Source organism: Callospermophilus lateralis, chromosome 6 (assembly GCF_048772815.1).
Source record: "Callospermophilus lateralis isolate mCalLat2 chromosome 6, mCalLat2.hap1, whole genome shotgun sequence".
NCBI classification, from domain to species: domain Eukaryota; kingdom Metazoa; phylum Chordata; class Mammalia; order Rodentia; family Sciuridae; genus Callospermophilus; species Callospermophilus lateralis.
Genome location: NC_135310.1, coordinates 49,706,763 through 49,729,059, shown reverse-complemented (window position 1 = coordinate 49,729,059; position 22,297 = coordinate 49,706,763). Strand labels below are relative to the sequence as shown.

General features: G+C 34.6%; 1 protein-coding gene across 1 annotated transcript; it reads left to right on the top strand.

Annotated features, from left to right (window-relative positions):
- Window positions 1-481: 481 nt before the first annotated feature.
- Rwdd1 (RWD domain containing 1) lies at window positions 482-20,468 on the top strand. The gene is made up of 7 exons (XM_076858331.1): window positions 482-725; window positions 8,046-8,111; window positions 12,316-12,446; window positions 16,185-16,328; window positions 16,976-17,108; window positions 17,796-17,858; window positions 20,179-20,468. Exons 1-7 carry the CDS (start codon window positions 653-655, stop codon window positions 20,298-20,300), a joined length of 732 nt encoding a protein of 243 aa, XP_076714446.1. The 5' UTR covers window positions 482-652; the 3' UTR covers window positions 20,301-20,468.
- The last annotated feature ends 1,829 nt before the right edge of the window (window positions 20,469-22,297 follow it).

Genomic DNA, 22,297 nt, shown 5'->3' with positions numbered 1-22,297 from the left:
TACCCGCCCCACGCATTAGCAGACCTTCTTCTACTCGGCTTATGGGCCTCCGTAGTGGTCCCAGCCTCTCGCTCAACTCCTGAGGAAGCCCAGCAACTTGAACTTGAACTTGGAGAAGGGCAGAAATGACCTGAACCTCACCAACAGCAGGCTGGGGGTCCGCCTAGCTTCAACAGCAGGTAAATCTGAAACCGAAAATGTGCCAGTTCGCAGACGTCCCCACCGCCCGCCACTGGAGACAGAGTCCGACCCAAAGCTTTAAGTGCACCTTCAGCCCCGACTCATCGAGCGAGGATGCCGCGCTGAGGGCTTCTCAGGCTCAGGCCCTGAAAAGCGCAGCAGCGGCGATAGGTGTCCTTAGTGAATGCCAGACCAGATGCCTCCAAGATCCCAGCAAACGTCGTACAGGCATGGAACAGGCGGCAAATCAGAGCCCCGCTGGCTAGGCCGAATAAGTCGAACGCGGAACTAGGGCTCAGGCGGAGGGCGACGCGGTGCTGTTGCTCAGCAGGTCCGGCCTGGCTTTGGACTGCGTTCCTTCCAGCCCGGGACTCTGCGCCTGCGCCCGCCCCGCAGCCGGCGCGGCCGCGCTTTCAGCTGCTGCGCGCTGCCTGGGGATCCGGGCGACCCATGGGTAGCAGCGAGGGCCACGATGACAGATTACGGCGAGGAGCAACGCAATGAGCTGGAGGCTCTAGAGTCCATCTACCCCGATTCTTTCACAGGTGATTTTCGCGCCCGCGAGCCCACAGCTGCCTCGACGTGGAGTGGGATGGGCAGGAGTCGCCTCAGGCCTAGGTCTCCCTGGCTGGGATGGAGAGGGAGACCTTGAGGCCGCGTGGCCCTCCGCCCGCCACACCAAGTTTTTCAGCTACTTGCCAGTAACTCATTGGTTGTTTCCCCTTCTCCGATTGTTCCCTGAGATCTGAAAAGCGGGGTGACGCTGGTGAAGTCCCTGGAAACTGTCAGGCCTGGAATTGGGTCGGGAGCACGTTGCTTTCTGTGTAACCTGAATCCATCCGAGATTCAGTGAAATACACTAAAAGATACTCTGAATGAGATTTGTTTTTCCAGAGCTTCAAATGTCTGAGTTTTCACGTACTTACCCCTAACTCGATAGAAGGTGTGTTTCATAGGATGGTGTTTGAAAAATTGTGGGATTCCCAGTGCTCTTCTTAGAGCAACCTAGAATCAGTTTTGAGGGTAGCGTAATCCCTGGAGTTTGTCGACTTTCTTTCTTAAAGAGAAAGAAAAAGAAACACAACTTCTCTCCCTGGCATTCTGCAAAATGCCTCATGAATAATGTGGCCCAAATTTCTGTTCCGCTATAGTTTTGTTGGTTGTTAGGCTGGTATGGATGTTAGACATCATCTAGTTTGAGACTTTTGCTACAAGTAAGATAACGGAGGTTCAGGAAAGGAAAGTGGTTTGCTTGCTTTGGTACCGCCTGCGAGTTAGTGGCAGGGGTGGTACTAAGTATTAGGTCCGGTACTCTGTCCTTTTTCCTCGTCTAGGCTTTGGGGCTTGATATGAAGGAAAGCAGATTACTTATTGGTTGGGCTAAGATAAAATATTAGTGAGAAGTTCATTAGCTATATTGAGAATTCTTACGTATTGAGTCATGCTTCAGTTGATTCTGAAAGTGCGATAAGGTAATTCTATCAGTATAGCTTCTCTCAGATTTGAGAAGTCCAGGTAAGGCCATTATGAATGAGTAGGCATTCCTCATCCTTTCCTTTAAGTGCTGTCTATCATTGATTGTCAGATATCAGAGTGTAAAATATATTACTTGAGGTCATAAACTATAACCCCTCTCCCTTTTATTGTTTAGGTTAGTTTTTTCTTGGTTCCACCCTTTGATCACTACTTGCAATGGTAGCAAATTTTGTTCTGCTTTGCCAACAGGCAGAAGTGTGTCAGCTACCTCAGTATAGCTCCAGTCCTGTTCATGTTGTCTCTCACCAGCAGTACAACTGTGCTGTGAGGATGTTAAGGGGGATGAGTGAAGAGGGGTTTGAGAGTGTCATTACCTGGGTGAGTGTGTATGGAGTTTGGCTCCCTTCTCTATCCTTGCTTATATGTCGATGTCTAAATAAAATGGAATACCAGGGTCAGTTGTTGGATATATTCTTAATGGTGATGTTTGGTGGTTTCTAAACTTTAGACTTATCACAGACATGAACTCTGTAGGTGGAGGCAAATCAGCATAGGTGTGATATTCTTTTCATTTTTCTTTTTTCTTTTTTTGGATATTAAGGTATCTCTTACTATTATATGTGCATATAAATAGTTAGGAAAGTGATATGTTTTTAACCCTAAAATAGTTATGTAAGCATTTCAAATTGTATTATGCCATGACAGCTCTGGTATAGTTCAGTATGTAGAAATTTTGGCAGATAGACAAGTGCTTGAGAATTCTGAGCCAGGATAATAAATGATATTTATGAATTTTTTGATGCATTCAAGTATTCTACCGTTATCATTTGAGTCCACATCTCTAATTCCTGATAGCATTCCTATAAGTTTTGTAATAAATAAATTAAAATGTCTTGATTTATAGTTCTTAGGGACCTTTGTCTTGTGATTTTGTTCTTTATGAAATGTCTTAAGGGAAAGACAGAGGACTTTGAAATAAAATGTTGCCGTGTTTTATCTTTTGAAATTTTGAGAACTTTTAAAGTTTGCTGTTCTATATAGCCTTGTTTTGTTTGTTTCCATACTTTTGTATTTTTATGCCAGATTTAAGAAAGAAAGCTTACTTGTGTCAGTTTGTCAAAGAACTAATTCATAGTTTTCTAACTTCATTTTGAATCACAGTTAATATTAGATTTGGTAAATGCTGTTTGCTATTGATGAAGGAAGTAGATACCCACCCCCTCTTTTTTTCTTCCAATGGCTGGCTGAGAGCTAAAGAAAGCAGCGTTTGTTAAGTACACATGAGTTTATGTGGATGTTGAAGAGGCACAGTTCTAGTGCATAGACCTACACTAACCTCAGAGTTAACAGGTTTTCTATTTGCAAAGACTTTTTGGTCCAGTGTTGCATTTGTTGTGAATTATAACAAATCATAATACAGTTTCTTCTTTTTGCCTATTCTGTAGCTTGATTGCACATTGATCCAACCCTCCTAACAACTAGTCTTCCAAAATTATAAATGGACTCTCCTGATACCACATTCTCCTTCAGTAGTGCTTCACTTGACAAGGTCCTGCTAAGGTAGTAGAATTTGGTTATTTCCGTTTCTGTATCAAAATCTCTGGATGTGGGGAGTTTTTGTTGAAATAAATTGGTTGACATCAAGTGAACCAAAAACCAGGTTCCCTTAATTCTGTTTGCCTTGCCAAGAGGTGTACATAATCCTGTATTTGCCCTGTCAATCCTGCATTTAACAGTTAGTATATCTTAGAGCAGGAGTCTCTTGTAAAAGCAGTTTTTCTTAAACATACTTTTGAAAGATTAAATATTCCCTAACAACCAAAGGGACAGATTTTAATATTGGCTTACTAGTTCTTTGTGGAAATCTAAGGTCATTTGTATGTTCTGCTAATATACCTTTTAGCTACTGCCTGTTATCTGTTTTTGGCAAAATCCTTAATTCTCTCCATCTCACCATTATCTGCCTCTATGTCACCTAACATCCCTCCTACCCTTCCGTTATACCCAACAATCTTATTTTTTTTTTTTTTTCAAAATTATTTTGATCCACTCACAGTGGTGCAAGTCTGGCATCTGATACTTATCCCAACTCACAGTAATGTGTTAGATTGGGGTATTCCTTCATCAGAACTCAGGATCTCCATCTCTGTTTTTAGTTGCTGCCTTACTTTCACATACTATATCACTCCCTTCTCTGTTTTAAAAATAGGTTCAGCTGTGATGGAAAACCCTAAATAACATTAGTTTTTGAAAGTAAAAGTTTATTGCTCTTGCACATAAGACTTATGGCAGGACCAATCCAAAAGTTCCTCAGGGATGAGGCTTCTTTTGATCCTTTTCTTTGTCATCCCTAAGGTGTGTTCTCACCTTCTTGACCTAAATGATGGTAATATTCCCTTTTCAGGTTACAGGACAGATAAAGAAATTAAGCGAGGGTGGGGCGAGGGTGAAAGCCAGAAGTTTCTTAAGGGAGTTCCTGGAAACTGTCAATGGACATTTCTGTTTCTATCTTGTTAAGTAAAACTGAGTCATTTCATGAGAAGTGGGAAATGCAGCTTTTAGTCTGGGACTGGTCAATATGCTCAATTAAAAATGGCATATCGAGAACAAGGGGAGACTCAATATTAGGGGACTATCAGCAGTGTTTCTCAATATTTCTTTTCTTTATTGTACCTGGTTCCCATTTTTTCTGTATAGTGACATCTTGATATAGTGTCCTTGGACAAATCGTATAACTTCTTCAAGCCAAATATCTTTTTAATGGGAAATAATGTAAGTATAAATTCTTTATATCCATTAAACAAATATAAGATATTTTTTTCTAGAAATTTACCATCTTAATTGTTGATTCTTTTAATGGTGTGACTTTATAATTCATTGCCTTCATCAACTAACAGCTTTGATTTTTATATCCTTCAGTTGCATGTGGCCATGGGCATTCCTTGGCAATCCCATCTCTAAAAATTTTGGCTTCTGAAATTCCTCCTTCTGTCCATAACCTTTGTAGCCCTATAGTTCTTTCACTGTAATGCTTTTAGAACTTCTTGTCATGATTTCTCATGGAATGGTTGTTCAGTTTTCTTTATGATCTGTCTTGCCTCCCTATTCAATCTGGCTCACAAGATTCACTGATGTTCAGTGATATTCTTGCTCATATACCCATGGCCGTTTGACTTCCTCATTGACCAGATATTTATTTATATACATTTTTAAAGAACTTAGTCTACTAGGGAAACAGACATAATATAAATTTAGGGAAGAAGAGAGAGCCTGAATTGTTTGGGAAAACTGAGGAGTAATGGAAGAGTTCCATTAACAAGTGAGTGAGACTGGGGGGAAGAGTGTTTCAGCAGTGGGCACAGTGTATGCAGAACCAGGACTCAATAGATTATACAAAGGACAAGTGGTTTGGTATTTCTGGGATATAAAGTGAGAAGTGAGAGTCATAGAAAATGAGACTGGACAAATAAGCAGGGTCTAATCACAGAGGACTTTGTCAGAGATTTAGATATGATCTTATAAGGTAATAGTTCATTGTCCATTTTTCCCCTGTATAGCTATAAAACTATGTAGTACACATTGTAAACATTGCCATATCAAACTCAGATCCTTATAACTGGTGTAGTTTCACAAATAAAATGTATTTCAGTTATGCATAGTTTCTAGTGTGTTGGCTGTATGATGCCACCCTCTTTTCACAACTGATCCAACACCATATATAGATAGAGAACTGCTGATATAGGCAGGTAATGATGTGATAAAATCTGCTTGCTAGAAAACTCTTGAGAGACAGTGGGTAGAGCGGCATTGGGAGAATTATCCTCCATCTCTTTCTGAAACTTTTCGCCTTGATTTGTTTAAAATTGTTGTCTCTTGGTTTTGTTACTATCTCTTGTGGCTGCTTCTTGTAATCTTTGTCAGTTTTTTTCTTCCACTTAGTTGTTCTTCAAATTGAGGATCCCTTTAAAAGTGAATGTTGGCCTTTATCTCTCTATTACATTTTCTCCTCCATGATCTTATTTAGTTTGTCGCTTCTTTATAAGTGATTCCAATTTGAATTAAGGCCTGGTTCTCTTTAGTTCCATTTGCCTATTTCTGATTGCCTACATGACATTTCCAGCTCAGAGTACCTCTGTCTTTAAAATATACCATGTTTGATTTTTGTGTGTGTGTTTTTTGTTTGTGTTAGTGGTATCATGTCCTCATCCTGCAAACTCAATATCTGATAACTATCTTAACTTCCTGTTTTCTGCCATTCCCATGGCTGACAACCTAGTTTAGAACCTCCTTACCTTTACCTGATCTATTATAGCAGTGACCTAGTTTCATCCGTATCTAGTCTTGTTTCCCTCCTTCCATTCTATATACTATTGCCAGATTTTTCTCCTGTTTGTAGAGAAAAAATTTTAACCACTATTAAAAACTGTTATTGATCATGCCTAAACTTTAAATTGTATTTTTCCCTAGTGTTTTTTGCTTACATATATATATTTCAAACAGAAAAAATAATTATTCCCTATATGATCCTTAAGTTTTCTAATTATTATGATTTTGCTGCCATGGTACCTTCAGCTATGTTCCCTTTCTCCATTTCTACATGCCACCCATGATTTTCAGCCTAACTCAAATGGAATTTCTCAGCTAGAAATATATATATTTTTTCTTTCTAAATGAAACTATATATCTGTTTAGTTTTGCCATTTACTAGTTGTAGAGCCTTGGATCAATTATATAAAATCTCTGTGTCTAAGTTTCCACATTATGAAATTGGAATGATAATATAGTTAATCTTTTCTGAGACACATTTTTTACATTTTAACATTACTGAAATACAAACTGATTGAATTATGTGTCATAGCTCAATTGGTAGCTTTTTCTTTCTTAGTGGTATATAAGGTAAAGTGTATCTCATACTTGATGGCATCCTAAATTTAGTGAAATACAGTAACAGTCGTGTTGTTCGAATTAAAAGATTTTTATGTAAATAAATGGCATAGTCACAAAGTAATGCTAAATTTAGAATGTTAGCTGTTATACCTGGTATAGGATATCCCTGACCAACAGCTTCATAGAATTCTAGAAACAAGTAAAAGTCATTCAGTTGAACTCTTATTTCTAAAGTTGTTGGATCGTTTACATTTCGTGACATAAAAATGCCAAAATTGGTTATGAAAGGAAAGAAAAATTAAACATCAGCTGTATCTAATACACATTTGTTAAAAAATAGATGAGACCAATTATTTTGTAAACTTTGTTATAATGAGCTTTTAGTACTTTTTCATTATGGGCTGGACTGATTGAGATCTAATCTAGTATAATATGAATTCAATGCATCCTTCATCTTCCTGACCAAACACCTTTTTGGTAATCATAGATGTTCACCATTGCTTCAAGTACCTTACGTTGCAATTAATATGAAGACATCCATCTTAAAAATGTGTTGATTTTATATATATATTTATGATGGCTTTGGGCCATTCTGATACTAAAAGCCAAGTAGTTTCCGTAATGATTTCTTGAGTGATTCCTTGCTCTTTCATTTCACAAAGTCTGCAGATCTGCTGCCAGTGCAGATACCAGTGCTTCCCAGGCACAAAGTAAGACATAGGCTTTCCTGACAGGCTTAAGCAGCCTTCCCTGTAGCTTGAAGTTTCCTTGGTTTTCATCTGGTTTTGAATCTGTTCCTTTGTGTCTCTCCTTTTCTTCCATTAGTTTAGTCCGTCTTTCATTAAGCCAATATTTATTGATTCTGCCAGGCATTGATCTAGGAGGTCTCTAGAATTTTTATAATATTTTTCGGGGAAAAAGATGATAAAAAGATGTAATTTTAGTTAGGTATGAAGCTGTAAAATAATTTATAAAGTTTTCTTATGTAAATGTTGACTTACATGTCTCATTTAATAAACATAAGCAATTAAATGTTTTGATTCAAAACTAATTCCTTTTATAATTCCATGAAAGATGATGGAGGCTTAATAAGTATCTGTGAAAGGATTAAGTTTGATTACACTTAACAAAGTGGAAAAGAACAAGAAGTATGAAAGTCAGTGAATATCATGAATATCAGCGGGCAGTGTCTGGTGCCAAACATCATCAAACTCTTTACCTTCTGTTTGAGGTTTTTAGGAGTTGAATTTTTCATGTGTAGGTAATAAAAGTTAAATTACTTAATGCTTCATTTGGTAAAACATAAAGATAGGTATTTCTTTGTAAATTAAAGAAAACTCATTTAAATAGAAAATTGATATAGGTTTTATCATTTCAATATTCTGGAAATGAAAATATAGGCTAGGAAGCAGTTTGAAGCCTGGGTAATGATCAAATGCTAAAAAGGAAGAAAATCTGCCATAGGAATCAGAATAATAACATCTGTGTGTATTTTCTTGCAGTATTATCAGAAAATCCACCCAGCTTCACCATTACTGTGACATCTGAGGCCGGAGAAAATGATGAAAGTAAGTGTCATAAAAGTACTTGTGGTAAGCTTCTTTCTCAGAACTTTCACTGATTCTGCAGCCATTGTGCTAGGCATTGCAGATGTGAAGGTGCCAAGGTGCTATTAAGAATCTAACATGAATGATGTGTTTCTAATTGGTATTTCCTGTGTACACATAACTCCTAGAAAAATAGGAAGTCGATGAGATATAGTCTTGCACAATATGCTTCATTTTACAAGCAAAAGAGACACATTAGCAGTATAGCAGATGGAGAAATGGGGGGAGATTTTTGCCTAAAATAAGACTTTGCATACAAATGTTTTTCAGTGATCATATGTTAATCCATTGAGTGACTAGTATTTTTCATACTAAACATGTAGATTGTTATTTGTCATACTAAACATTGTAGATTGTTAATTTATAACATTGCTGTTATAAATGAGACTGGATATATACATATCTTCATATTTTCTCTCTTAAAATAAAGCAGCTATAAAACCAATAAGTTAAAATTAAATTCACTTAAGTTTGGTGGATCATCAAGGAGATGGCATCTGAAGTTCATTTCTACCTTTAGTCTAGTTCAGTTAAAATAGTGCTTTGACAGAAGTGGTATATAAATTGGCATTAGTCCCAAGATTTTTTTTTTCCCTGTTAGGCTGGTAAGTAAGAACTGTTAATGGTCTCGCTTGATAACTCTGAATCTGTCTTGAACCTTTGAAAATAAGGTGAGCACTGAAATATTTTGAAATCTGAATGAAGAAGATGTTGGATATAGTTATTTTTTACCAAATTGATAATGAATGTACTCTTATAGATAGGTCAATAAAAAATGCCTATAATATATCTCAGTAAGAGTAAATACTGTGCCCTCTGCTCTTCACTATTTGAAACTTTTCTTTATAAAGAAGTTGATGATATTATTTGGGTTTATATGATGCAGTTTTGTGTGCCAGAATTGGTGTGACAGTGCTCATTATTAAAAGAATCCAGAAATATAGTTTTCTTTAAGAGTATACTTAAATGAAAAATAAAATTTAAAAATTCCTGCATATCGTTCCCATATTCTAAGCAATAGTTTTATTAGAAGCTAATAATAGCTCTGTAATAATATTTCTATACAGTTCATCATTCCTGATTTGAGAAATACTTTTTAAATTTATTTGAAATAATTATTAGATTATACTATTTTTGTTCCAAAACTTCATTTTAATGAACCAACTAGTAGAAAAACAGGCAAATGGAATGGATATATGATTTCTAGAGGCAACATTATAAATGATTGTTTAAAATTAATCTCACTAGTAATTGAAAAGATAAATTAAAGTGAAAATAACATGTCATCCAACACATTTTCAATATTGATGGGGAGACAACAGTATGCTACTGAGAGTGAGTATAAACTTCTATACATGTTTAGGAAAGCCATTGGGTTTTTATAGATTCCTTAGTGAAGCAGGAGATTTAAATATATTTGTATCCTTGATAAGTAGATACTCATGGAATATTTATTCTGAGGAAACTTTTATGCACAAATAAAATGCATACAAGAATGTTATTATAATTGTAGTTTATATCTTAACTAATAAATGATGGCCAACTTATATAATGGAAGTATGCTTATATTTAATATTTAAGGAATTGGGAGGGATGCATTTGTGATACCTGATGATCTATATGCGTATATTATGAAAGAGTAAATCATGCACAACATTATGAGTATAATTAATAATAATGTTATGGCTATATAATTTTGTTTGAAATGTAAATGTATCTATGGAAACATACTTTAAAGTGTATTTTTAGAAATACTTCTGAGATTTTTTAAAAATTATTATACCAAAATGGTAACCTTGAGCTCTTCCCAATAATAAGATTACTTGTGATTTTATTTTCTCTTATTGTATTCCTAGGTCTTTTATAATGAATGTCTGGTATTTATAATAGTATGACCAATAAATATTGTTTTTTAAAAAATTTAATCCTTAAAAATACTAAATGCATTTTAGTATACCTACAGGATGTAATTCAATTTACCATTATTTAAAATATGTATTAAAGAATATTCTCAATATAATGATCATGAAACAAATAAATTATATAAAACTACATTTATAGAGGAAAGAAGTAATATGCCAACAATGGTGTTTTTTAGGTATTTATTAAAATATTTTTGTGGTGATACCATTTAATATTAATCTTTTTGCAATTTTTCAGTACATGATATATTATTATTGGACTGGGGTAGAGTTCAGTGTTAGAGCACTTGCCTACCATGTGCAAGGACCTGAATTCTATCCCTAGCACTTCAAACACAAAAACAAAAAAGCATTATTAACTAGAGTCACCATGATGTATCCTTGATCTCTAGAATTTATTCATCCTTTCTGAAACTTTGTACCATAAAATAAATATCACCCACCCTGGTATCAGTTGTAAAAGTCTCAATTTTCATTTATTTGGGTCTTTTTTTTTTTTTTTTTTTTTTTTTTAAGTCTAGTTAAGTTTCATTGATCTTTTCTCATGTTTTTCTGGTCCATGTTTCATTTATTTCCATTCTGATTTTTATTATTTCTTTCCTTCTGCTGATTTTGTGCTTAATCTCAATCCTTATACTTCTCTCCTGTGTCCCACATGGACTATGAAATTTGGGTTTCCCTTGTGTGAAATGTTCTGGCTGAGAAATACCGCCAAAAAATCACATGACACATAAATAATTTGAAAAGCGAGGGTAGAAGGGCTCTGCGACCTTAGGGATCCTGCTTCCACACTGGAAGGAGAAAGAGAGAGAGGAGTCTGCATTTGCTTTATTTATATAATGGGGATTCAAAGGATTTCAGTGGAATGTTCTTTTACCAAATAAGGCAAGAGGAGGGCTGTCCAATGCCCAAGTCCCCAGGTATAGAGCAGCCTCTCTAACTGATTGATTGAAGACTGAAGTCATCACGAGCTTTGCCAGACTAAAATCTCCTTGCCTCCAAGGCTGAGTAGAGGCTAAGTATTCTTACTACACATACAATAAAAATCGTAGCTGTGGGAGGTGATAGTTTTGTTAATTGACTTGACCTGACCATAATAATCATTTTATAATACATATGTATTTTTAAACATCATGTTGTATATCTTAAATATAAATAATTTTATTTGTCAAGGATGCCTTAAAAAACCTAGGGAAAAATAAAAATAAATTTTATTTTTGTAGTAAAATTAGAAATGTGTTTAAAAGGGAAGAAAGAAGAATGTCAAGAGAAATTGATATTATTTCTTCCTAACCCTTAGTATTCAATCCTTTATTGTTGATTTACTCATAAAATTCTTTATTGACATCATACATGAAGATTAAAAACACAATATCAAATCTGAAAATTTTAAGGTACCTCCCTCTACCTCTTGTATGGAGAGCTATATGGATTTGATATTACTTCATCAAAGTCAGGTTTTTAATAATTAAAATGTGTTACAAGAAAGTTGAACTCTAGACAGAAGATCGTTTTGATTAATATACAACTTTGAACAGAAAATGCATAGCAGTGCTGTTTAACTTCACATTGCCTGGTGGAATAGAGAACTCACTGAGTTGGGTTGTAGAGCGACAGCTTGCACTAATGTACCCTTAAGAATTTTATTACTGTACAAGAGTCAGATCTGTAAAATGGCACAAGTCAAAAGAGCAAATGAGAATGTATAGCTGAATCAAGTTAAACGTTTTCCAGATAATTTCTCAAAATATCTAGTTCAGAACTGTCATTTAGCCACCAGATAGCAATGCCCTGCTATCATTGTGCAGATATAAATGTAAATTCCAGGGCTATAACCATATCTGGCTATGAGAGAGGATGAAAATGAGCCTATGATAGAATTTTATTTTATTTTATTTTTAATGATCATTGCTTTTTGTTTATCTCAGGGAAGATTTAAGAAGAAATAAAAAAGAGTAGTTTTTGTTCATCTTTTTTTTTTTTTTTTTCAGAAAAGTAGTATAGTAAAATGCCAGTTAGTGGTAAATGTGTTTCATATGTAAAAAGTTATTTTTGGTATTTAACTGTTTTTGTTATATATATTGTTTATACTTGTGATTTTCTATCTTAATAGCCTTAGTTTTCATTGTGGGAAAATCTATTACTACTTTTCATTGACACATTGTAAATGAATTACTGATTCAACAAAAATACCAGTCTCTATACTTTTAATGTATTCACATCAACTTTTTCTTGTGTCTTAGCTGTTCAGACTACACTCAAGTTTACATACAGTGAAAAATACCCAGATGAAGCTCCCCTTTATGAAATATTCTCCCAGGAAAACCTAGAAGATAATGATGTCTCAGACATTTTAAAATTATTAGCATTGCAGGTAAGGAAATAGTGTTGTTTTATAGTAGTGATATTATTTCATTGGCCCTAAATATTATACATTAATCTAAGAGTTAGAAAAATGCCATTAAATATTTAAGTAGTACATTTACCAAACCAAATTTAAGATGCATTCAAAGCATCTTTATTTTTGTTTCTCACTGTCCCTTTAAAGTTCTATTAATAGAAGGTGTGCCTATTTAAAGCTCAGTCCAGCCCTGACTTATCTGTTCTCTTTAGGTAATAAAAAAACCCAACAGATTCTTTAAGTTATAAACACAGTTCTAATTTGGTTCTTGGATTGTCTAGTCACTTGTGTAGCTAAAAAGTTAAACTGTGGGTGTATGCTACTGGGGATCAAACCCCAGGGGGCTGGTTTTATAGCTCAATTGGTAGAGTGGTAGTCTACCACTGGGCTATACCACCAGCTCTTTTTACATTTTATTTTGAGACAGAGTCTTGCTAAGTTGCCCAGGCTGGTATCAAACTTGTAACCCTCTTGTGTCTTGCAGTTTTCCAGCCTCAGCCTCCCAAGTAGCTGGGATTATAGGTATATGCCACCATGTTCAGCAAAAATTCTAACTTAGGTAAAAATAAAACTTCTACCCCCTCTCACTTAATATTATAGGTTAGTACCCTGTAGTCTGGGAAGAGGCCTGCAATTTTTTTTTTTTTTTTCTCCCTGTGTGGCTCTTCCTCACTATTCTTAGAAATACCAATAATGGCTTGTGACCTCTCCCAAAGGAGAAACTTATATGGAAGAAAAAGTGAATATTGGGAAGTTCATACTAGACTAGGACGGAATGGGCTCTCCACAGTGAGGGCTTATCATGCTTTGGTAGAAAGTTTTCATGGGTTCTTTAGATACAGTAAGGAAGGCAAGTGAAAGATTTTACTCTACCATTTTAAAATCCAAAGTCCCAATTTTGTTTATTTCTAAGAATTATCCAAAAAACATCTCTTAACTTTAGATGTGACTTATATATTCTAAGGACCCATCCATTGTCCTCTGAGTGTTGATTTTATAACAAAAGTATCTGGAGCTATTAGAGAATGAGGCATGAAAAAAGGTCTGTCAGGAAGGAGTTTTTGCTGATATTGGTCCCTGTTTATTCTGTTTCCCAGCATGAAATTATAGTAATTCTAGTGTAATTTGGCTTAGCGTATTTAATTTTAAAACACTGTAGAAGACCTGGGATGATTATATTAGTTTGCTTGTTCATTATTCAATCTGAGTGAATTTTTTTTGTGTGTTTAGTATATTATTATTTATACTCCAATTTTCCCCTTTCAAAAAGGCAGTTTTGATTTCTTTATACTTACCTGACATAAGATGTGTTGAGGGAATATTGTACTTTTTCTCAAAAAATAGTATTAATATCCAGTTACCAAAAAACAAATTTATATTAGGAAAAAAAAGTCATGAAGAAAATAAAAATGACTCTCAAACCCACCAGTTGGGGGCTGGGGATATGGCTCAAACGGTAGCGCGCTCCACTGGCATGCATGTGGCCCAGGTTTGATCCTCAGCACCACATACAAACAAAGATGTTGTGTCCGCTGGAAAAAAAAACAACAACTAAACAATAAATATTAAAATTCTCTCTCTCTAAAAAAAAAAAAATAAAAATAAAATAAAATTTTTTAAAAAAACCCACCAGTTGGGTATAATTATCTATTATTTATGATATAGTGCCAGATTTTTTTTCTTACATTTATACACCATGAGATGTTTTATAACATCTCATTTTTCACATAACAATGTATGTGGACATCTTCCCTCATTTTTGATAACTGCATAAAATTTCATTGTATGTATATTTAAGACATTCATTTTTGCTTGATTTAATATACAATTCTTTTACCATTCTTATATAACACTATTTTTAAATCCTTAGAGCAGATCTTCCATTATATCTCTAGTGCCTGGCATAGGAGGTACTCAAATGTTTGTTGAATAAACGAAAATAATGAACTACTGATGACTTTACTAGTCTGATGCTTTCTAGAAGTCAAATTGGTAGATCTATAGGGTTTGCATGTTTAACAATTTCATTCATACTGCTAAGTTGATTTTGCCAGTTTATGACCTCATGATAGCCATTCAGATATCTGTTTCTCAGTTTTCTTAATACTACATATTTTCATTAAGAAATAAAATGTTGATAAGATGAAAACAGTATATTTTTATAATTTGCATTTCTAATACTAGTGATGTGGAACTAATATGATTTCTGAGTTGTTTAGTTTCCATGAATGTTTGTTCATTGATATATGTATTTGTTTTTTTGCTGTTCGATTAAAATACTTAATTTTTATAAAAGATACCCTACTGAGATTTGTTAATGAAATGTGTCAAGCATTAGGTTAAGTGACACCATCCTTGGTCTCATAGATTTTATACTCTGTTGAGGAATTTGGACTGACAAGCTGGATATCATTATTTTATGTAAACAATGCAATGATGGTGAAATTCAGGATTGTGTGGATGGTCATAGACTTGAAGCACTGGAGAAACTTCCAAGAGGAAGTTGAGATCTAAAGGAAGAGATTTCCAGACCATCAAGGGAATGAAAGAGTTTTAAGAAAGAGGATCAAGAGTGTTAAAGGAACAAGCTTGAGAATGGGAGATGAGTGGTGAGGTGGACAAAGAGATAGTGAGAGATTCTTCCCAGAACTTCCAGTTATACAGCATCAGTGGAATTTAAAGTTCAATGCTCATGGTGACAAGAGATGAAACTAAAGAAGTTACCCCATTCTTTAGAAGGGTCTTCTAAACTGTTTAAAAATATGGACTTGGTTCTGATTGGTTTGGGAAGCTGTTGAGGAAAGCAAGAGACTGACTAGATCAGTTTTATGTTGCTTCAGCATATAAATTAGTTTAGCTGTGTATGTATGTATATGTAGAGTGGTCTAGAGAAGTTATGTCAGGGGGCAAGGTCATAGGTTTAAGAAGATCAATTAAATTTCTTGTATTCCAAACTGAAAATGATGGTGTCCTGGGATAGGGTATTAACAATGTTGTTTGAAAACAATGGGCAGAACAACAGAGGCAGAGGCTGATTTTAAATGGGTAAGGATATTCACACTGGGTAGAGGATGATGTGGTTTGCTGAGATTGAGAACCCAGGAATGGGTTTTGTGGAAAACATTTAGTATTGAAGTGACTGTTGGATATTAAGTCACCCTCTAGTGGGCAGTTTCAGTATGTGTTCACACTCACGAGAGACTCTTATTACTCATAAATTTAGGATGCTTAGCATAGATGCAGCACATTGATGAGGATTACAGGAGTTAGCTTGAAGCCCCTTACAAAGGGCACAAAAGTACCCACAGTCTTTATTATAGTAATAGTTTAAAAATTCAAGCTGGCGTCTAAATTCTGTTGTTTTAGCTTTTAATACTCAAAACGGTAATTTAAAATACTGAGAAATGTTGTTACTCATACCGTAGGAAAAGGTTTTCTGAATTCTACCTATATGATTATTAAACACAATTTACTGAAATACGTGCTTTATGTTGGGTATGACAAATGACATGACTTTTAGAGGAAGATCTCATTATCTCATATATAATCACTTCTTAACATGTTCATTTATTCTAGTGTATGAATATATGGTGTAACTGAATTGTAATCATGTTAGAAACATGTCTTCAGTGATTACACTAAAACATTTTATCATAGGCTAGTTTCTATTTTTCTAAGAAGTGTGTTCTTTACCACCTTTTTGTTGCATAGGCTGAAGAAAATCTTGGTATGGTGATGATCTTTACTCTAGTGACAGCTGTGCAAGAAAAATTAAATGAAATAGTAGATCAGATAAAAACTAGAAGAGAGGAAGAAAAGAAACAAAAAGAAAGAGAAGCAGAAGAAGCAGAAAAGGTACATTTATTCTCTAAATCTGTTATATATGGTTAATTACTGTAGGTTTTTCTACATTGGAAATTTTGATTTGTTTTGAAATTACAAAAACAAACATTTTGTAAATTTTTTGAAGAGTTTAGAAGTCTCATCTGGTTGGTGGAATAACATGAGTAATGAATTCTAGTCAGTTAGATAAGTAAAGCTCATACCAGTAAAACCAAGAAATGTAAATATTTTACTTATCATATAGAGTTTAGAATGATAAAGTCGCTGTCACAATGATCTGAGAACCTCAAATTCTGAAACGAAGTTAACTATGATTTATTCTTATAAATTTATATGTATTCAACACATATTAAAACTGACAGCATTCTTCTTAATGGTAAATGTCAGTGGTAAATATAGTAACTACATTGTATATTATTTTTGTTTTTTGTAATAAGAATAAAAAAGAAATGGGTTTTTCCAGAGCAAGTTGCCAAAACCAATGAAAGTAGCCAGGACAGGCAGAAATCAAATTAAATGTTTCAAAATTTCAAACATTAATTTTTCTTATAAATTGTTTCTCTTCTAAGTTGTACTTATTTAACTAGAAGATATTGTTAGGCTTCATTTGTGAAACTGTCATGTCAGTCTGGTGAGTTATGTCATTTTTATTTCCTAAGCAACTATTCCATGGCACTCCTGTTACAATAGAGAATTTCTTAAGTTGGAAGGCCAAGTTTGATGCAGAACTTTTGGAAATTAAAAAGAAACGGATGAAAGAAGAAGAGCAAGCAGGAAAAAATAAATTAAGTGGTATGATACTCCCTTACCCCGTATTTTTTTCTGTTACCCTCAAATATTTTGGTATCCTTTCTTGTGCAGCAAGAGGATTATTTGAACAGATTTTTATAAGACAATAATATTCGTAGGCATCTAGGACAAAAAGAAAATAACATGATGTTATTTTTTTAAAGTATAGTTTATAATTAATTTTTCCTCCAGTACTGAGGATTTATTCCAGTGACCTTCTATCACTGAGCCATGTCCCCGGCCCTTTTTCATTTTTCATTTTGACATGGGGTCTCACTAAGATGACAAGGCCTGTCTTGATTGTGGTCCTTCTGCCTCAGTCTCTCAAGTAATTGGGATTACAGGCATGTTTCACTGTGCCTGGCTGTGAGGAATTTTTATGTCTGATTTCTGGTACAAATATTACAAATAATAGATCTTGAAATACAGGAATATTTAAGGTAATAAACTTTATATAGAGGCAATCTCATTTTTCTAGGACTCTAGATAAACTAGATTTATCACTTGTTCCATTTTAATGTGAATATATTTCATATACCGCTAGCTACTAAATGAATTAATTCATTGAAATTTATCAGAAGATGGATTTTCAGACTTGTTTTCCTTAATTGTTACATTATTTTTTCAATGTTCGTAGGGAAAGTGAATGAATACTATGCCATTTTAGTTAAATATACTTGTGTCTTTTAGGGAAACAGCTATTTGAAACAGATCATAATCTTGACACATCTGATATCCAGTTCTTGGAGGATGGTAAGATAATATTAGAATTCCATATATGTATAATGTTGTCTTTAATTTTAAACTATAAAGATCAGAGTGATAATTCAATGTAAATTTTTCCTCCCAAGACTGATGAAAAATTCATTTTGAAGCAAAAATTCTAACATTTGATCAGTTAATACATTTGAACTGAATATTTTAATCCTATAATAATATACTATTTAAAAGTCTTATGATAATTTAAGCAATCTCAAGATAGGGATAGACAATTATGGGGGACAAGAAAACAGGCCCATTGTGACTCAGATGACCTGTTTCCCCCAAATTTCTCGTATTACAACTAACTTGCATAGTTTCTCATGGAGCTTGTCACCTTTGCTTTCTTTATCCTCCTTTGTCTCCTACCCCTTACCTCTTTTGATTTTCCATCTATCCATTATCCATCCATACACTATTTATTGTATAACTTGGACACTGAGATTATAGCAGAGAATAGTATAAAGCAATTTCCTGTCCTCATGGCTTATGGCCTACTTATATATTTTTTTTTAAATATTTTTTTAGTTGTAGATGGACATAATACCTTTATTTTATTTACTTATTTTCATTTGGTGCTGAGGATAGAACTCAGTGCCTCATACTTACAAGGCAAATGCTCTGCCACTGAACTAGAATCCCAATCCTGGCCTACGTATATTTTTATACTGGACTCTACACTCAGTCGCACCTCTAACATGACCCTAGATTTCTGTACTTTGTGAAATTTCTGCAAGCTCCATCTTGCTAGGTGGGGATCTTCTAGCTTTTGGCCTTTCAAACTGCTTCTGCTTTCTCTGATATAGAAGGTTAGAATTATAAAGGTGTTATGTTTATAGAGGTTAAAAAGCAACCTTGAAGGGGCCCACTGCTAATCATTCCTTTTAACCTTGTTGGTACTCACTTTTTTTTTTTTTTTTTTTTAATGTATCTTATTACCTTCTCTGTAGCAGATTTTTAATTGTCTAATTTTTGTAGTCTGGGAAAAAAATAAGTAAAAACCTAGCAAGCCTGTTCCTTTCTCTCTATTTTTTTTTTTTTTTTTGAGAAGTACTAACTCCAAAGCTTCATCTCATTCTCTCAGAACAAGTTTTAGTGTCACTCATCCTTCATTCCTTTCCTTTTATGATGGATCAAATTCCTCTTCATATCCAGTAAGTTACCAAAACATACCTATTGCTTTTGCCTCTGAAATGTCTTCTCATCACTTTCCTTCCCTTACTTGAAGGTTTTATCATTTTCACTTGGACTTTTGTAGTAGTTTCTGAAACTGTATCCCCAAATCTGTTCCTCTTTCTAATGTCTTTATCTGTTTTATTGTTGCTGCCTCTGAGATGGAATTTCTAAAACCTATAGTTAATCATAAACCTCTCTTTTGAAATTCTTTCATGGTTTCCATTAGTTTGAAAAAAAGGTTGACTTATGCTGTCCTCTGTCTGACTCTTATCATGTTTTATCTGTTGGTATTTTTCCTAAAAAATCTTGCCTTCCAGTTCGACATATTCTTGCCTTGTATACATTTCTACCAAGAATTACTTTCACCTGATCTTTTCTTCTTGGTCCATTCATATATATCACAAAGATATTTTAGACTTCATCTGCTCTGTGAAACCCTACAGAGACAGTTATTCTTTGACTAGGGCTTAGCATTTTATATTTTTCTTTCTGATCTACTCATAGGTATGAAACAACACTTGTTCTCTTTATATTCTCATTACAATGAATGTCAGTACGTGAATCTGAGAGGGAAGGAAGGTATTACAATGTGTGGGGATTCAATAGAGCTATACTATCCTCTATTTATCTACTTCAGACAAAGTGAAGAGTGATATGTTTAATGGGGAACGTGGCTATTGCTTACTGTAGGACTCAGAGAGGTGGAATCTTGAGAAGTGATACTATTGGGTACAAGGAAAACTGGTGGAGAGAAAAGGTCAAGTTCCATCTATCAATTAATTAGCAAGTATAAGAGAGATTCCTGGTACAAGTCTCATTGATAGTTAACTTACTATAGCCAGGGTAACATATCTTCAGTATATAACATGCCATATTATAAATATGCATTCTATGATAATCCCTTAACAACAATAACAACAAGAGATTTTTGAACTGTGACCTGGAGGAATGAAATTGCTTTTAAAGTGTTAAAGAGTCTCTACTGACAAAGAAAGATGTGATTTGCACTAGTAGTTTGGAATTTCGTAAGTGACACCTCCTATATACACTGAGAAGTTTCTGTGTGGTACTCCAGTGAGTTCTATGTTTGATTTTTTGAGTATAAAGCTGAGAGGGAATTTTGTTTTGCTTTTTGCAGCTGGAAACAATGTGGAGGTAGATGAGTCTTTGTTCCAGGAAATGGATGACTTGGAGCTGGAGGATGATGAAGATGATCCAGACTACAATCCTGCTGACCCAGGGAGTGACTCAGCAGACTAATGGACTGTCCCCATCTGCAGAGAAGTTGACTGCCACAGCATCTGTGGCTATGCTGAGAGGGTTTTGATTTTCCTTTCTTTTTTTCTAAGAAAAAAAAATAATTTTCAGGAGAATATTCTTCTGATCACTTTCATCACTGACTTAATAAACTGATCTTAAAGTTTCAAATATAGAATGTTCATGTTTTCTAATTGATGAGTAGAAGATTACATATTTAAAGGTATTTAGTGTTGAAGAGAGATCCTTCCAATAACACCAAGACTTGAGGGTAGGCTGTGGCGTGTGAGGCTTTATACATGAAGAATCAGAATAACTCAGAATTTCTCTGCTTGTGATCATTGTTTCTTTGGTTTCTACGTGTTATCATTTGTATTAGAAGGCTGAGGCAAATACAGAATTAATCCTAGATCCTTCTGACACAATAAATTTAAGTCTTAATAAACCAGAACCCATATTATAGGCAGGAAAAAGATGGATTTCATTATAATAGTAGTATTGGAGTCAGATTTTGTGGTATTTTTAAGAGATGTTTATTCTTAGGTCACTTCTCAGGTAAGACTTTGTAAGTCCCAGTCTGCATTTTTAAACAGTGCAATTGCATACCAGTTCTACAGGTGATTCTGATGCATACTCCTGATTGAACTACCGTCTTGCAATTGTGACATCTGTATGTTTTAGTGTTTCCCTGCTGCTTTCTAATTAGCCAGTCTGAAGTGGTCTGAATTATAAGAGTTATATACTGTGTGCAAGGGGAACACACATCAATCTCCATATATGTGTAAGACTGTCTTTGTATTAATTTGAAATGATTGACGTAGGGGTACCTTATGGGAGAGCCAGGCTTCATGTGAGTTTTCCAGTCTTTGAAGCCATGGAGGATTAATCCAAATCCAGTGGGAAATCATTTGTGCTATTGTAAAGAGCTGCCTTTTTTCAAAAAAGACCCATGCCACATACCTGCAAACAAAACTATATCAGTTCCACATTGACTTTTGGACTTAAAAGCCAAATTATCATTGGGTAATTTATTACTTTTTTAAGGAAACTTCTAGTCAGTCTTGATGCCAGAGCAATAGAACAGAATAGCAGGGGAGATCCAAAAATTGTTACATGAGATTTTGTTTTTCCTAAAAGCTCCTGATAAAAGCTGTTTAAAAGATACATAAGAACGTGGAAGAAGCAGACTAACTGAGGCTAAAACAGCAGTGAGGAGCCATGTGATACTGTGTTCAGTGAAGACTTGACCTCGCAGTATCAAGAATGATTCCCGGGCCTTGGGATGTAGCTCAATGGTAAAGTGCTTACCTAGTACGTGTAAGGTTCTGAATTCAATCCCTAGTACTGCCAAAAAATAAAAAAGATTTCTCTCTCCCCTTCATGTTGTTTTTAAGCATCAGTTTTATACATTTCCTCTAGGCTTTCCACTTTTGTCATTTCAGACTATAGGCAAAACCTGTGATAAAATAAATATAACCTGGTTAGTTCTAATATCATTTCCAAGTCTTTTCATGTAGGAATTCAGTTTGCTCTCGGCATTATTTTGGGAATTAAATCAAGATTCAGCTTCTCAAACCAGAGCACACAGATTCCCAGGATGAGCAATGGCATGACTAATGGTATATGAAGCAATAATTAGCATGTCTTGGATTATCTTTTTTTTTTCTTCTTGGATTTGAGCAAATCTTTGTTTAGCTTTTCTATTTGAGCCAAGTTAAATTTTACTAGGTTAAAAATAAAAACTCTATTCATTACAGTGTACTCTAGTAATGCCTGTCATGGAGCAAACAGCTAGTATTGTTGAATGAATGAATTATAGAATAGAATGCAGTGATGTACTTCAAAAGACACAACATGAGACTTCAAAGAAATTTCTTTTTTGCCATCTACATCTTTGGACAGTAGTAGATTTCACATTACTTGATGTACTTTTGCCAGTAGGGCTCTCCTAGGTAAAAGGCTGAACAGGTTGTGATCTAAGGCAGCACATTAAATGGTTA